The 18,772-nt window shown below is 34.9% G+C and overlaps 1 protein-coding gene across 1 annotated transcript; it reads right to left on the bottom strand.

Annotated features, from left to right (window-relative positions):
• Window positions 1–1,125: 1,125 nt before the first annotated feature.
• On the bottom strand, window positions 1,126–16,151 carry LOC126832587 (ras-related protein Rab-5B). Its single transcript, XM_050563435.2, has 6 exons — window positions 15,996–16,151; window positions 11,073–11,291; window positions 10,211–10,362; window positions 8,688–8,810; window positions 7,555–7,648; window positions 1,126–5,354 (listed from the first exon to the last, which is right to left on the bottom strand). Exons 2-6 carry the CDS (start codon window positions 11,236–11,238, stop codon window positions 5,239–5,241), a joined length of 651 nt encoding a protein of 216 aa, XP_050419392.1. The 5' UTR covers window positions 11,239–11,291; window positions 15,996–16,151; the 3' UTR covers window positions 1,126–5,238.
• Between the last annotated feature and the right edge of the window lie 2,621 nt (window positions 16,152–18,772).

Genomic DNA, 18,772 nt, shown 5'->3' on the forward strand with positions numbered 1-18,772 from the left:
CTCGGAATAAACTGGGTCATTTCGGGACTAACAAATGGTTCAATTTTAATTCAATAATTCACTTGCACATAGGTGTCTTAAAACTTGACGGGAACCGAACTAAAACCAACGAGATTGGACAGGCGATCCTATTTTTTGTAACAAACTTGTGACTAAAAAACATCGCACTGCTTAACTCAAAATAGACCTATTGACCTAAAGCTCACGCTTAGACGACTCAACCACCGAATCCCACTGGCTTTTGTAAACTAACTGATAGAACTTTTACACATTTCGTGCTAAATTTGGGTTCAGAATAAAGCAACATCGTAAACTGTTATCCTGCCAATGTAACAGTCAATTAAAGAACCCGTTTTTCTTTTAACACAGTACCGTAAGTCAGTTTATGGGGGGCTGCCATGGTTTGATTTCTATTGGACTCTTGACAGCACACAATTTCCAATTAGTTTGGCAAACACAAGCCGAATTAGTTCCATCCACCACCATATATCCAATATAACCGACACCAATTTGGAGCAAAATTATATTGGGGACATTTTTCTGACCATGGCAAAATTGTACTAGTTATTGTTCAGAGAACTAGCCTACTACCATCTGGACTTGGCCAAGGATTCACATATCACCGATTCTCAGGACCATAAACAAAAGCATAACATCCACTTGCCTCAATCTGGGTCATTTCGAGACTAACATCTGGTACAATTTCATTTCAAGGATTGGCTTGGAGAGAGAGAAATGGGGTTTAACATCCATTCCACACAAACTAGGTCATCTTAGGACTAACATGGTTCAACTTTATTTCAATAATTCGTTTGCGCGTAGGGGTCTTTAGCAGTGGAAGGAAACCGGAGGACACGGAGAAAACCCACAAGGTTGGTCAGGTGACCCTACTCCTCGTCACGTACAGCTGGGGAATCAAACCCACGCCAGTTGACTCAATGACAGACCTTAGGATACAACACACAAGCGCAAACCATTCGACTATCTAGCCCTCCTAATTGGCTTGGGCATAGGGGTCTTTAGCAGTGGGATGGCAATGTAGGAAACAGAAAAATCCCATGAGGTTAGAAGGCACGAGGTTGATTTTCAAGACTGTAAAGAAAACTTTTGTAATTCAACAATACCATGTTTTTAATATATTCTTTATTTTCCTAAAATCTGGATAATATCTGGTGATATCAAATAATTACTGATGTCTTCCATGGCAGAAACAATACATGTATTATATATTAATATATTATATACATCATAAATATAAACATAAAAAGATTTCCTATACTCCCTTAAATCATGAACCGCATCAATAACGTTCAGAGGTCCATGGTTTCATCAAGTGTCTGAGCTTATTACCGTAACAATCAAAGGTATTAATTATTTATGTGGGAGGTTTAAAACGGTTATCATGATATTAATTTAATTAAATGATTTAAAATCAACTAAGCTAAGGTATATATGTATAAATATAGAGATTAGTACTACGTTGGGAAAATATGGGATACTGGTTATTACGACGCAAACTGGGGTACTGTATTACAAAAGATATGGCTACCTTACAGCCAAACTCCCATATTTCTTTAAAAGTGGAATTTGTTTAAATATCGTTTCTGCCTGACCTCCTGAATTCAAAGATAGTTTTTTTTCTCAATTCATCTTCACAATTTCGAAATTACGAATACTACACCATGAGTGCCAATACAGCTACACATATTTTTATATATATAATTATATACAAAATTTCGAAATTACAACTGTTAGGAAATTTACATATTAATAAGTTATCTGCCCATAATGAGTCACAATGACCGCCAGGGGGCAGCACAATGAAATGTGTTACTTACATCAACATAACAATAAAAAACCAACAAAAAAAGCTCCTAAAAATGAAGTTTACAAGGAGAAAAAACAACTGTCATCACATAAAAGTTCATTTTTCACAAAGATGTGCCTTGTCTACATGTTTGTAACAATTAAAAACTTCTACTGCAGATCATACTCTAAACATAGCATTATAGTCAGGTAGAATTATTACAGTTAAATCATCCTAGCTTTTTTCTATAACTGTTTTGTTCTAGACATTAGATGTACATGTTCAACTTTAATAAAAAGCTTATCTTTTTAAAAAAAAAAAAACAACACAAGATAATCAAGTCAAAGTGGCTATAATTCAAAGCTGATGAAAAATATGGTGAAATATGTCACACTCTTTCTAACAGAACTGTACAATCAGTTAACGGTTTTTTTCAACAAAAAATCATGTTCTATCCCCAGATCAAGCTTTAATTTCTAACAAGCAATCACACCAAGTTCTAGCATTGTTTACAAAGACAACATACGGACAAAATCTCTTCAGCAATTCTGTTAGAAAAAAATGTTTTAAAAAAATAAATCTCAATTAAAAAAGTTGGGATATTATTGAAAGCAGTAAAGCGATTTCTGATGTAATTACATAATATATATATATTGTTAAATTCGATATAAGCAAGGTGAGGAGAAGGAATCTTAAATTGTGAGCACTCAAAGACGAAATAGTTGAAATCAATAACAAAAATCACCAAATGAACAGATACAGATACTTTCACTAGAAAAATTCATCATACTAAGTCATCATGCACACAGACACACAATTGTCTTCATACCAGTTAAGAGCTTAAGTTAGGGTATTTACAAATCATGAAATGGCAAAGTAATAGTCTTAACATCCAAAAACTCAATGAATAATGCAAGTAATTAATACAGTATCAAACATTGCTTATGAACGATAACAAAGCAAGCGTTCTATATTTAATTTGAGATATTTCAAACATTTTGCATCATAAGGGGTATAATATATTATATGCTTCCTAATACAGATTTTTAGAGATTATTTTTTTGATGAAATATTATATTCAAAATCTATTTTGGATATCAATCTTTTTTTTTTTAATTCTTCAAGCCATATTCTGAAGAAATTCTGATTTGGAATGACAATTTGAAACTAGGACAAAAAGAATCGTAGTATTTTGTGAAATTGCAGGAGTCGGTTCTACGTACATTTTAAACTCTCGACCTCAAATACAACACTTAATTGATAATATGGACAAAAAGATTTTCATTTCATTTCTAAGTTAAAGTATTTTCTTATTTGCCATAACAACTATTCACAAAATTTATTACATCTATGTACAATCAACAGTGCTCATGGAACAAATTCCTATCAAGTTTCAATTTTATTTCCATGAAATCTGATTACTAATCACAAACATTATTATCAACAAGAAAACAATGAACCACAAGCAGCATCTCAGCAAAAGCAAATATCCAATGCATCTGACATCCGATATGAACATCATAGCCTTAACCAGGACTCTGTTTAGGTTTCATCATTCAGACAATATCACCCAAGATTCGTTTAACAAAGATGTACCAACTGACGAGAAATGTTAAATCCTACTAAATTGTGAGCGTTTGATCACAAGGTCTGTTATTTAGTCAAGTGCCGAGGGTTTTGAATCCCTGCTTATACGCCACGAGGAGTAGGGTAGACTGTCCAACCTTGTGGGTTTTCTTCGGGTCTTCTGGTTTCCTTTCATTGCTAAAGACCCCTATGCGCTAGCAAATTATTGAAAAAAAATTGAACCATGTTAGTCCCAAAATGACCTAGTTTGTTTCAAGTGGACGTTAAACCCTATTTTTCTCTCTCTCTTTATCGTTTGTGGGTCTGGATTTAATGGTACAACACAAGTGATTGAAAATCAAAGCCCTAGTTCCTACAATAGCCTTTAACTGGGTTCAGCTAAACAACTTACAACACGATTCCTAACAATTCAATTTATCATTTTCATATTTTTTTTTTGACCGGTCTTCGATAGCCGAGGCACAGCCGAAATGTAGGACCTTAAACCCCATTTCTTTTCATTTCATTTATTTTTCGAAAAGTTATAAAAGTATTGGATGTCTGCTTTTTGAAATTGTGAAAAATCTGAATAATGTGAAGAAGCTAGGTAGTTATAGAGCCTATAATATAAATAAAACATATCTAGATATACATCTAGATAAACCACATACAGAAACAAACATTGATAATACACATACTAGATTTGCATACCTCTTAACATCATTTACATAACAAGCATCAGATAAACAAAAAATATAAATTCCCCGCCCCATGGCCATAAAAAATGGTATTAAAGAACATCTTGGTTATTTATTTTGCTAATCATATAGGTAGGACCATGAAAAAATACTCTTAAAATTTATCATGTTGCAAATTCTAGCCAAAGTCTGCCCTCTTATATTGTGTATTGACTGGTGTAATGTACGAGGCAGGATCAACCAAATTTTAGAAGACCACAGTCAATTGCATGCATTTAGCATAGCATTTCACTACCAAGAGAAAGAAATCTGCACTTATCAGATAATAAATCTAGTTATTCTAAAATGGATTTAATTGGAAGCAGGAGTGGTATGGTGTATGAGGAAGGGTGTGCTTTTAATATTTTTGACTGTCTACCACTGCTGAATTTTGTCCACAACTAGGTTCTGTTAGGAGTGGGCGATAATGAAAAAATTATCGTGATAATAATTTCCCAAATAACATGATAAATGATCTACAAGGCAGTGACAGTTGCGACTGGATTAAATACTGTCCAACCATGACCTTGCCAAACAAGTGTTCCTCGATTACGAGTTCTTGTATAAATCGTGACCTCAGCATTGCCATTTAGACTTCGTACTGTGCACTACAGCTGCACCTGTCTTGAAACACGATAATTATCATATCGCAATAATTTTGGTTACCGGTATCACGATATACTGGATTCTCGATATTTTTAAATAAGTCCGATATGATAAAATCGTCAATGATTTTATCACGATATACCGAAAAAAACCGGTATAATGCCCAACCCTAGGTTTTGTCCGACTGTGTTTGTCTTAAGAGTATTTTTTCAAAGTGTACAGGGCTAGTGTTTCGGATACATTGTAATAACAACTAAGAACAAAAGTATTGTCCACCAAAATATAACTAGAATATAGTTTTTTTTAATATAGATCTGTGAATATATCTATTCTCTCAAGTCTTTCCAACTTCAATGTCGAGTTTCATTATCTTCTGTTATTGAAATATATGCTGTGATTAATTAAACTCCCAAGAACAGTAGTAGTAGTAGTTCATCACAATAGATTTTTTTTTGTGAAAAGGTCTCTGATTGGACTAATGTCTGTTCACATGACAAAATGAGCCACTTAAAACAGGCCTTGTTACTTGCTACAACAGCTTCCTCCTTCAGATTGTTGATTTTGTTCACTGTTCAATCGTACACCCGCTTGTCTTTGTTGGGCTGCTCCCCCACTTTCATTTTTAGGTAATTTCTTGGCTGAAGGAGAAGAGAGAATCATAAAATAAGACATCAACATAAATTGCCCCATCTTTCTTTTCATGTGTATATTAAGAAAGGCATACCTCTCTACGGGAGTCATTATTTTATAGAGGTTCAATCAAAAAGGAGGTGAAATATTAAAGATACATTAGGCAACACAAATAAAATAAGTTGTTTCTCGGGCACCGCCCGCACGTAAAATTGGTTGCGCGTGCGGCCTATTTATTAGTCTTGATGAAAAATAAAAAATATGTAACGCCCGCCCGAACATCGTTAAGCAAGTCATAAAAAGAATATGCCGCATGTATCTACATGCCCCATACGTGAATATCCATTCAAATGTATTAAACTGATTTAGATGTAAACGCTCATTTACGGGTCTTTTTTTATTGATATCGAAAGAACCTCCATTTTTGTATCACATGATTTTAATTACCTCCCCTTGTGAACTAGAATTTGATTTGTGTTAAACACCGAAAGTCATTGACAACAATGCATTGTATTTCAATCATTCGATCTTAATCGGCTCATTATTGCCGGCTTCAGTCGGTCCTTGTTTGAAAAAATCCTACTTATAAAACAATGAATCGTAGAACAGGTTAATTATTATAACTTGTGGCTACGAATACGATACGATGATAGTCACCATACCTTAGTCAGAATCTGGGTCATTAGCACATTTAACGGTAGTTTTGATAATCCGGAAAATAATAATTGGATTACACATTTGATGGTTTTACTGACCAGTTGTTAGTTAAATTTAAATAGTCATTCGATATAAACCCCAGATAGAACACCGAATATCCTGAGAAACACACCGAATATCCTGAGAAACAGTCATTTCCCGAATCCCGATGACACGTGACATGCATTGGTTGGAATTAGGTCAATCATTATAAACCAGCGATACTAGATTTAGATCTAAGTGTCGTTTACCGTGATGATTATTTTTGATACACATGCTGACAGTGGCTTACTCTTTAAAATATTGTCGTTATTATGGACGGCTATTAATAGTCGTATGGAATTTTATTTTAAACCAATTTCAATTATAGTTGTCACCATTACCATTAGTAAGCTACATTACGTGAATTAAATATGGAAAATTATTTTCATTACAGTCAGTGTTCAGTGTTTGAGTAGACTTGATTTTTGGGTTTATGTTCTAAGTATGTATAATATATAACTGAAAGCAAAACTGTAGACAAGTAATGACTTTCTCATTAAAAAAAAAAAAAATACAAGGCCGCCCTCCCGCCCCAACAATTTTCAACAATAGCCAAATTTTATTTTGCACCATCCTCTAGCCAGAAATGAGGTAAAAAAAAAAAATAAACTGCCGTCCCCCCCTACAGTTTCAGCTGTCAGTTGCCCGAGAAACAAGACATTTATTTTGTGTAGCCTTATGGGAGATAAGATAAAGAGATGGCAGTTCTCGCTATAATAGTTAAAAACTAGATTGTGTAAAGGTAATTTGCTGAAAATTTCAGTCAAATTGATCCACTATGAGCCGAGAAAGAAGTTGGTGAAATTTTTGCATAGTCTCGGTCATCATTACTAAAATCATTTTATAAACAGCATAGTCTCGATTATCCACTTTTTCTGATTTAATTATCAACGGCCATTAGCGGCATATAGGAATCTAATCCAGCCAACATCGAAGGCTGGCCTTGACATCGAGAGTTTATTATGGTCTGAATAAGTTAATTAATGCCTAATTGATAATTTAGATAACATTTCAGGCCTAAAGAAAGACTTGTAATAAGCAGATTTTGCTCTTGCATAATGCATGTTTAAGTGACTAAGCATTATCTCCCTTTAATAATATGACTCAACTTTTAATTTCCATCAAAACCATAACCATGCTTTTTGAAAAGAGATTGCAATATATACATTCATTTGACAAGTCAACCCACTCAATACAATGCCAAAAAGATTTTTCCGAAAGCAACAAATGAGAGAGAGAGAGAGAGAGAAAGAGAGAAAGAGAGAGAGAGAAAAGGGATTTAAGGCCCATTCAACATAAACTAGGTAATTTCGGAACTAACATGGACCAATTTTATTTGAATAATTCAATTGCGCGAAAACACATAAGGTTTGACAGGCATCCCTACTCCTCGTCACTTTCAAGTTATGAACATTCCAGCATTCTAACCACACTGATATACCGAAATAAACAATATTAAGAATAACATACCTATAGCCAAAAATATATCATTGACATTCATCGCTGTTTTCGCTGACGTTTCCATAAAAAGCAAACTATTTTCTTCTGCATATGCTTGAGCTTCCTGTAAAAATAATATATTGTTGAATTTACTTAATACACCAAAGAAATGGGGCTTAACATCCTACACCAACAGAGCTTAATGACAAGGGTCATATGCCATGCAGTGAGCTATGAGGAAAATTTTGCCCCAACAGCGACACTACATGTATCGCTTCTTTGATGCGATGGTCCATGTGTACATGGCACCTCTGTTTTTCGTCCCATCCAAACAATTAGACACTGTTCCTTGCCCTCCATCCAGCATCCAAGGGATAACCACACAGTTAAATGCCAGGTTACTTTTCTCAGCTAACACTGGGATCAAACCCAAGATTTCCTGGTTATGAAGCCATCACCTTAGCAACTGACCCACCGCAGCTCCATCCTTTAATCTCTCTGTTATGCCGATATATGTATTTAAGGTGTTTCAATTATGATTAAAATAGGATATGTTGCAGATATATCTATCAACCAGTTATTTAGCTTATTTATGTAGATTCAGTTCCCGGTGACCGACCTAAAGAACATACCGGACATAGTTTCCAAATGTGGAAATATATATTGATTATATATCTTTTCCATTGGACAACTCTTTGCATTTAACCAATCAAATAATTAATAAATTGCTATCTCTGGGTTATCAGTAGTAAAACACAACAAGCGAAATATTGGGCAAACTCATTATCATTTCTAGAGAGGCAGGTTGTAGAATGTAGCATTTTTAAGATTTAGTTGCTCTTGTAAGGGTGAGCTGAAAGGGTTGAAAGATACAATGTACCAATATATATATATATTTCTTATTTTATTAGACTTGTGCTTATGTATCTGTGTTAGATATAAAATGTATTTTAGAAGAAAAGTGTATTATATTGAAGTCACATCGAGTTCCTGGAGAAGTCTATTTTTCAGTCCATTTCGAAACACAACCTGAAGCAAAGAATCTGTGGACATCATGAAGGTCATTGCAAGTAATTCTCTTTGGTACTATTTAGCAGACAGTGTAACACATGGCTGTGTGATTTAAGTTTTGTATTGAAAACACCATTAGTTTTAGTACTTACTTCATATTCTACCATTCGTTTATTAGCCAGATCAGCTTTATTCCCAGCTAGTGCTATAACTATATTGGGACTAGCTTGTCGCTGTAATTCTTTTACCCAGGTTTTGGCACGACCAAATGTGTCCTGAAAGATGAAAACAAGTCAAGAAGATCATGAGAATTACAACCATGGATGGAGGATTATCAGACTCCTTTAAAAAACCTTCCATAATCAATAGTCTCAGGAGAATGAGGGGTGATGACAATACAAGTTTATAACCATATTTCCATGTAGATGTATTAAAACAGAAAATAGGTAAATGGAAAGATAATTTCTGCAAAACGCAGAAATAAAACATACTAATGTTACAGTCTATACATGTAAATTAATCTAGAGAAAGAAAGAGAGAGAGAGAGAGAGAGAAATGAGGTTTAACGTCCACTCGACACAAACTAGGTCATTTCGGGACAAACATATGGTTTGTGCGTAGGGGTCTTTAGCAGTGGGGGGAAACCGGAGGACTGGAAGAAAACCCACAAGGATGGACAAGCGACCCTACTCCTTGTCACATACAACCTGGGAATCGAAACAACTGTAAATAAATCTGAGCAAATTTAGTCAAATATTTTAGACAAACAAACTTAACCGGAATATATGACCCGAGTTGGAAACCATGGTTGTGTCCTTTGTTGAGCAGGATGTTATTTGGCATTACAAATCTAAGCTTGACACAAAATTAACAAACAGGTCCTAAACAATGTTTTCTGTATGATTCAATGAACAATATTATAAGTGGGCATATAACATCCATTCCACATGAACTAACATATGGTAGAGTTTCTTTTCTTACTTCGCTTGCTTGTAAACCCACATGGTTGTGCAAACTTGGGATAGAAATCACCCATCCAGCACAATGACAGACCTTATCATGTCAGACCACACAACTACCCAACCCTGGTGGGCACATCAATATACATACTCCTCGCAGTGTTTCGTTTGATTAGAGCTAATAACACTTAACACTGCTGTAATGGAAGCAAATTTTTGTTCCAAATTATACCTGGTCAATAGTACGATTAACAACCAATAGCTAACTGCACAACAATATCATTATGCTTTAAAAATAGCTCCAAATTGGACCAAATATGTTTACATAACATTACGTCATGACTCACGATTTTATTATGCCCAATTAACCAATGCATAGCAGAATATTGCAGAAAAAATAATTGTGTGACAAACGAGGCTACCAACACAGATACAATGTAAACAATACTCCTTGAAGATGAACAATACTTTCATCATTTTTAATACCTTAAATCACTGTCAAAGTTCTAGGGAAGACCCCAGATTAAACGAAGGGCTGTCATGTTGCTGTACTTGGGATAGATTTGATTTTTCAACAGGAAGAATAGACACACTCCCTCAAAAGCTTAAGTATCAGAAGCCAATCCAGCAATGGCCAGAGAGGGATTTCTCGGGCCATTGCTTCGGGAATATGATCAGTATATGAATATGAGCTTTCAGTTAATAAGTATTATTACCTGATTAGTAATATCGTATACAACTATAGCAGCCTGGGCTCCTCTATAATACATAGGTGCTAGACTGTGATATCTCTCCTGACCAGCAGTGTCCCAGATTTCAAATTTCACTGTTGTGTCATCAAGACAAACTGTCTGTGTCAAAAATGCAGCTGGAATAAAATTAAATATCCATGAATATTCAAAATGCATAAATCAAAATCATCATTCAATAAGGGAAAAAAAAGAGAATGTTTTGTCGATTAAAACTCAACAGTGTTTAAAGTATCATTTATCTGGATGTAGGTACGGTACATGTAATACAAGATGTCATCCACACAGTATGTAATACAAGATGTCATCCACACAGTATGTAATACAAGATGTCATACATATGGTTGATTATTTGTCATTCTAAAACTATTGACATTATATTCTATTTCAGACAAGTTCACCTAGCTTGCCAAGTATTACAAAAAGATGCTTTGAACACACTTGGAGTGAAAGGTCAAAAGAGTGTCAACAACATTTACAAATGTCAATTTCAAGCCTCAACAATATTGTGTGCTGTTCTCCTGCATTAAGTGAGGGAGAAATAGGGTTTACCCATCACTCAACACAAATTAGGTCATTTCGGGACTAACCTATGGTACAGTCATATTTCATAAATTTTGTTCATAGGGGTCTTTAGCAGTTAGGGGAACCCTGAGAAAACCCACTCCTTGTCAAGTGCAAGTGTAGGATTGAAAATACACCACTTGATTCAGTAAGACCTTATGATCTAAAGCACACACAAAAAGACTATCCAACCCTTTTCTGTGATCCCTATAACAGTGCATATTATTATTAAACCCAAATCTGAACAGTTATCAAATGTGCTTACCTCCTATAGTAGATTCTTGATATTCATGAAATTGCCCTTTTACAAATCGTAAAACCAAACTTGACTTTCCTACAGCTGATTCACCCAATAAAACTAATTTGAACTGGCATATTTTTCCTTGTGTTGCCCCATTTGGTCGTTGAGCTCCGGCCCCTCTGTTAGCCATGGCTGGTATGGCTTTTGTGTGTTATGAAATGTCAATTAGACCACAATCAATACCTGAAAAAAAAAAGAAAACCTGTCAGAATCATTTCATCCCCAATTTCATTTTTGATTACTAAAATATAGAAATGGTAGTCTGCAGCAAATTTAAGTTATTTCCTTTTGTTTCAAGATATGTGTAAAAGTTCAAGATATAATCTGATATACATTTAAGGGACAAAAAACAGAGATTTTTTTTTTTCTTAACAAAATGAAATGATACTGCCTTGGGCTTAGAAGTAAAGAGTTCACACAAACAAATCAGATTACAGCTTGTTTACATTCGCAACCACAACACAAAGGGCAAATATTTTACACCCTGAAGGTCCCATCCAACTAGACAATATTAGGGCTGGTAGAAAATAGTGATATTTCAGATAATCGTTGGTAAAGAGTTTTGAAAATTGATACAGATTTAAAATATCGATAATCGCACAATTATAGGCAGTCACTTGTGAAAAGAAATCCATAAAAGATATCTTTATAACAGTATTCTTTGCCATGCACGATTGGGGCTAGCTCGGTAACTGTAATTATACAAGTTTAGTTTTTCACATGAGATGCCAGTGTCACAGAGCAAAAGTACCAGCACTAATAACTGTCGGCTGCTTATGATGAGATCAAAAAAATAATCAATACATAATGTATAGTGGAATATTAAAATTATATAGATCTCATAGTGACCATGAATTAAGCCACTATGTAACATTTTGTGTGCATCAGAAATCACTGAGAGAAATAAATTGTTGATGTGATCCAGATTCTATGCGCATCATAAATTACTGCAGAAAAAAATTGTTGCTGTGAAACTGATTTTGTGCGCATCAGAAATGACTACAAGAAATAAATTGTTGCTGTGAACCGGATGTGGAATCTGTTTCAAATTGAAATAACTACATTTTAGTCATATATCATTGTTCTGGTCATACCGGTAAGCAGTAAAGATATGTTAAGAGGAGACCGTTCTGTCTTCCAAATGAAGTCGATTGAGTTTTGACATCTTGGTTTTGGTATGGAATACTATTATTTTATTGTCAATCAATGAAATAAATTCTACATGTATACATAATATTACACCATAAACTCACATATAATATTTTATTCATATACAAATTACAAATGTATCAATGTTTTCAAAACAAATTGTAAGTAAAAATAATTACACATGTATCAATGTTTTTAAAACAAATTTTAAGTAAAAATAATTTGCCAATATTATAGATTCGCAGAATGTCGGCGATTATCGATACTTGAAAGCAATATCGACTGCCATCCCTATACAAAATAATTGAACCTATAGTCCCCAGTAACAATAGATGAATTGTATTTTAAATCTAATATATAATAATGTACAGCAGTCCCTTAATGGACCTGAAATGTTCCCCATGTGATACTCATCTGGTTGTTCTTGAGGGGCAATGCTCTTCGAAAAACCAAAAGTCTCTGCTGATTAAATAACGATGGACACGAAACTTGGCATGCTTACTTGCATTACAGAAGTGCAAACCCTGGTTTATAGTACTGGTAAATTAAAAAGTAAATTGTGACACTATTATTATTATCACTAAGTCTGAACACACATGATGCAAGGCAACTGTCACAGACTTTGTCAAGTATTTTCAAGTCAGAAAATCATGGCAATGTCGCCTTAAATTTAACAGTTGCTGACTGCAAATCTACATGTAGGTGAAAATAATACCCTGCAGTTGGTGTTTTTGGTTCAATGCATTTGTTCTGTACATGTACTGTAGATACAGAAGCCTAGGATAAAGGTTTTAAATTTTACAAAGACTAAAATTATAATCAGTAACATAAACTTGCATCTCAGATGACTCCTTTACATATACAAGTCTTTGTATAAAAGAATCATGGTTATTTCTAAATGTCTGTTGCACTGTCGGCATCTACGGGTGTACACCATTCACAATACATGCACAATGTATGTAAAACAAATAAAAAAAAAAAAGAGATACGGTGTCTGTTGACGAAATCATAAATTTTATGAACAAATTCTAAGTTCAAGATACTTTCCCACAAAAGTATTTATCGGGTGGTTAACACTGGTTATTTCCCAAAGAAAAGTATGGAAAGTTGAAACACCAGATCTTACTAGGTAAAAACTGAATTCCTAAAAATACACCCATCGAGCGCGCACAGGACAAAAATGAGAGGGTGTCACTAATTGGCAGCCTGACGATTCAGGACTAACTGTCTGCTCGAGTGACGTCAAAGGTTGCATGCGAAGATTGTCTGATCACTCAGCGTTAGGGAGCGTTTGATATGTTGGATAAACTTGATGGTGAGCAGACTAGGAAAAAAAGAAAGAGACTTAAAGATACATTATGGGAGATAAGATAAAGAGCTGGCACTTCTCACTATAATAGTTGAACTCTAGTTATTGTAAAGGGAATTTGCTGAAATTGATCCACTCTGAATCCAGATTTCAGCGATTGAATTTTCGGCCTAGCCTCGATCATCATTACTAAAGTTGGTAAGATAAAAATCATAATCTCGATTATCCATTTCATGATTAAATCATGAATGAAAGTTGAGCAGCAAAAGGGATCCTAATCCAGTAAATAACGCAAACTACTGTAGCCTTGACATTGGTCTGGATAAGTTAATTAATGTCTAATTAATAATTTAGATAACATTTCAGGCCTAAAGAAAATCCTGCAATAGGCAGATTTAGCTCTTGCATAATGCATGTTTAATCGTCTTTTATATGCCATGAATTCTCCTCTGGTTTCGCACCTGTTGCTAGGTACCGTGACAGCCAAGTCGTGTGACACAAACAAGACTACTTTTAATAAATTGGTATAGCTTGGGGTATTTCCTCGCAAATACATTTTGAGAAGCATTTGAACTGAAGCAAAATTTTGATAGATTAACTAGTTTGAATATGTTTTTAGTCCAAATATATCATCAAATCACCCAGTTTGTATGTGGGAAGGTATCTCTAATCTGAAAATTTCAAGATCACTGAACTTAGTTACATGTACCCCAGGGTGCCTAGAGGTTTCATTAACACGTAATCTGTAGGGTCTTCACACAGTTTTAGTTGTATGCAAGCTCCTACTGTATTTTTGGCACATCAAATACTCACAAGCTGAAAGGCTTCAGTCAGTTAATTTTAAGTGCATGCTGTCAAAGCATATTCCATGCGCCATCATTGAACAACAATACATGAAACATGCAACGGCTGTCCAGTAAAAACATGTTTATCCACAGTCACATTTACCAAGACCTGCTAGATCAAAACTTGACACCCATGTTGGGGTATGTTGACCTAGATATGTATATATTTGACCATCTATTCTCAGAAACTAGATGGAGCCATGGTAGCTAAGTGGTTATGACGCTGGCTCACTGGCTTGGAGGTCACATGTTCGATCCCTGCATTGGCCAAGAAAATTAAGCCGGATGTGATGAAAATCCAAGGTGTGCAAGTAAAAGATCCCTAGGCAGTTGGAATTCGATATATTTTTGTATGAGTAGACCATAGTGCTGTTGCCCACACAAAATTTCATTTCAGAAACAAGATCAAGATTTAAGTATGGCACAGACCTTCATTTAATAACACCAGCATTTTGATATTACATGTAACACCTTCCCGACCACCATCATAGAGATGACAGTGCCCCCCCCCCCCCCCCCAAATCCCCTTTATGTACCAGAATTTTATTATATAAACATAATAAAACAAGATCAACACAGCATTATTTAAGTATGGTACGAAACTTCATTCGATAACAACCAGGATTTTGATATTACACATAATATGTAATCTCTTCCCTACCACAATCATAGAGAGGCAATGCCAAACCTCCCCCACCCCCCTTAATGTAGGCCTATCTGGATTTTATTATTTAAACATAAAAAAACTGGATTATGTTTTATATCTGTGAAAAAAAAAGCACCGTTCATTCGATGGTAAAATATTCAAAAATCTGTACAGGCTTTCTATTGTCTGACAAGACTCCACTGGTGTCAGTGCTCAATATGTAAGCTTACACTTCTTTCACAAGTTCCAAGCAGGCTTTTAGTACACATGTAATTACACTAGCTGCCTACATGTATGTCAGCTTTTTTTACAATTATGCATTTCTTAAGAAAATAAAAAAGTAATAACTGTAACACAAATCTCAACCCACAGAAATCTTATAAATCTTTTCTCCTACTGGGGTCTGATCAAATCTACATATCGTACTACAAATAAAGATCAATAAATCATCCTGGTTAAAAAAAAAAAAATAAATAACATGCCAGACCTACCATAAATTACAATTTAAGACTTCTGAAAAGAGGTGATCTTGATAAAAAATTCTCAGAATATGACCTCTGTCTCTATCACAATATAACCGATTCACCAACTAATACAATGTACTAAAAATGGAAGTGTCATCCTGACTGTCAAATTTCACTACGTCTCTCTAGTCAGTCAAGTATGTCGCTTCAAAAAAATGCGCCCTGAGCCCGTTACCAATTCCCAGCGACTGCCAACGAAGATATGTAATACCAATTAACGAAAAGATGAGATTATACTACTTCTTAAAGCAAATCACAAGATCAAAAGGGTGTTATTTTGGATTTTTTTACGATGTAAACAAGGAAAGGTGACAAAACCGTCAGCCATTTTGTCCATCAATTCCGCAAGAAAAATCATAAAATTGATTCTAATTTGGGCAAAATATCTACAAAACCCACATTATTTTTACTTACCAACGAAAGAATAGACCCTAAGCGTTGGATTAACCACGATATCAAAAGAGAAAACAATATTGTTATCAGTAAAACAACAGAAAAATTCGCAGAACCACCCTCTTTCTTCTGGTAGCTAATTTATGCACTAAGAGGATGTAGTTACTCGTCAAAAATAGTTCCTTATTTCTGTAAATATTGTCGAAGAATCATGCACTACACTAGTTGCAACTTTTGTCTGTACATATAACCACTATGTTTAACATGTGCATAAATCATGGATTTGTCTTAGGATTTATTATTTGTGTATGCGTATGGATACCAAATCGTCCGACAGTTATGATAGTGCGTGCGCTCAAGGTGACGTCATCGTAGATTTATTAATACATGCAGTAGTAAGTCTACATAGACTACTGGGTCATGGGCCAGACACATAATGATGAATTACTTTGATAAGTCATAATTACAAATAAAAATCCTTTTTTAAAAAGCTTGTATACTCTAATACTCAGACCTGCTGGGTAAATAAATTTATTTATTTATTTATATATTTACAGAAATTAAAACTGTTAATTACCGGTGATCCACTCATTGCGAGTTCAGTTAATAGGACAATCCAGTATATATATAATTATATAATAAATAATTTCAACAAATTTATTCAGATTTTCTTGTGTTCACCCCCTTTAGGTGCAGATCTGTTACAGAATTTTGTGGGGAAATGAATGAAAAAAAAAAGAAGTGTAATCTAATTATAAAACAGAAGGAATGAAAACACATTTTATATAATTTTTAAATGAAAATTGAAATGTCCGTTCCCCATATTTACTGTTGTATGACTAGATTTCTATGACATATCGGAAGTGATAAATCAATATTTAAAACAATTACCATTAGAAACATTGTCATCTTCCAAGCGGTTGGAATTTCTCCTTGTCGATCACTTCGCCAAACATCAAAATGGCCAATTCAGACATGTCGATCGGATTAAAGAATGAAAATGCCTACCTTTGGTTGAGATGTGTGTTCTACATTTTCTTGTTACGATATGCAGAAGACGTTTTTTTTTCTCATTCGACGGTCGTGCCGTCATTAGCCCGGGTGGAGTAGAATTATAGTAGGGCGTTAAACCCCATTTCATTCCATTTTTCATTCGATGGAATTCTATTTTTATTATGATTCAAAGCAGGATTAATAATGCATCATGTCAGCGAGTTGAGTAAGTACACTATCTCAAGTAATGTATCCGTAATGATATGAAATAAGGTTTAATATGTCCCACTTTTCTGCAGCAACTGAGCTATCAAGACGGGCGCATGTATTGTGCTTTTAGGGATATTTTGACCGGAAAGCGGCGCTATCGCCCACTGTTATCACGAATTCCAACATCGTCTAGTCGTTTGGATGGGACGGACAAAAATCTATGTACATGTACAACAGAACGCTATACTAGCGTATGTCCGTCTTCATTGACCTGTAGGGGGTTGGATGGCTGAATGGTTAGCGTGCGCGCGCTGTATCAGAAAGTCTGTCAGAGTCGACTGGCGTGGTTTCGAATCCCCGGTTGTACGTGACAAGGAGTAGGGTTGCCTGGCCAACCTCGTGGGTTTTCTCCGGGTCCTCCGGTTTCCTCCCACTGCTAAAGACCCCTATGCCCAAGCGAATTATTGAAATAAAATTAAACCATGTTTATAGTCCCGAAATGACCTAGTTGTGTCGCGTGGACGTTAAACCCCATTTCTCTCTCTCTCTCTCTCTCTCTCATTGACCTGTTTCATGCAGAGCAGTGGACTAGACCTTAAACCATATTTAATTTCATTTCCTTTTAACTAAAATAAAAGCCAGACTATCTTTATAAAAATTATCCACCAAAGGCGATCTCCTATTGTCTCGTACATACGGCGTCATACGATTATTAATTTTACCAAAAAGACGTACAATGTCACTGCTCGTATGCCTATTTTTCACGTGAACAGTCCTTCTTCCTTGTCTAACCTGTGAATCATAGTCCAAGCGCTAATTATGAACTGAAATTCAGAAACAAATTAAAAAAATATGAAGTCGAAAGCATATATAATCCGCAGTAATTATTTTCAATAGCAGTTAACAAGTCTAATCTCCAATTATTAGAACTAAAACCATTTCAGCTGCTAAAAACTTTTAATAGCAATTATGTTTCATTATATACCTGCTATGTGCTTGTCTTGTTTTTTTGTTTTTTTGGGTTTTGTTTTCTTTAGTTTTTCTTTTAAAGGGATATCAAATTTTAACTAAGATAAAATCCAAATTTTAGTAATTTGATTGGATAATATTAGATTGATTATAGTGCTTAGCCAATCTAAATTGAAGTATCTACTAAAATTGGATTTTATGTTTGGTTAAGATTTCGAGAAACAGGGCCCTGGTTTTAATAGTCAATATTTTTTGATTAGTGCTAATATTAAATGATAAGGCCAGCTCAATTTTTCGTCATTACTCACGAGATGTAAAGGGCTAGCCCTAATCCCTCTACCTAACCCTGGACTTAGCCCCAATGCTTTCCCTAGCCCTAGCCTACAGTCTCGCCAACAATCGCGTGCTCTAACCCTATTTACATCTCAGCGACCTTGACAAAAATTGAGCTGGCCTTAACAAATATATTTAGCCGTATTTTTTGTCTTGTTGTGGCAAATGCGCATAGGCTTAATCTCGATCTATTAGTAATCTATAAGCTCTATTAATGGGCATGCGTAAAAGAAGGCGTCATTTTGGCGAAGATGCAAGTTGGGAACGTAAAACCGGAAATGAACAACGACCTT

Source organism: Patella vulgata, chromosome 9, assembly GCF_932274485.2.
Source record: "Patella vulgata chromosome 9, xgPatVulg1.2, whole genome shotgun sequence".
In the NCBI taxonomy this organism is placed as follows: domain Eukaryota; kingdom Metazoa; phylum Mollusca; class Gastropoda; family Patellidae; genus Patella; species Patella vulgata.

Bases quoted from the DNA above. Each gene is read 5' to 3' on its own strand.
- LOC126832587 (XM_050563435.2), bottom strand. From the start codon at position 11,238: ATGGCTAACAGAGGGGCCGGAGCTCAACGACCAAATGGGGCAACACAA. The intron at 10,363-11,072 runs GTAAGCACATTT...ATTTTATTCCAG, and splicing joins TCAAGAATCTACTATAGGAG to CTGCATTTTTGACACAGACA. The intron at 5,355-7,554 runs GTATGTTATTCT...CTTCTCCTTCAG, and splicing joins TGATATATTTTTGGCTATAG to CCAAGAAATTACCTAAAAAT.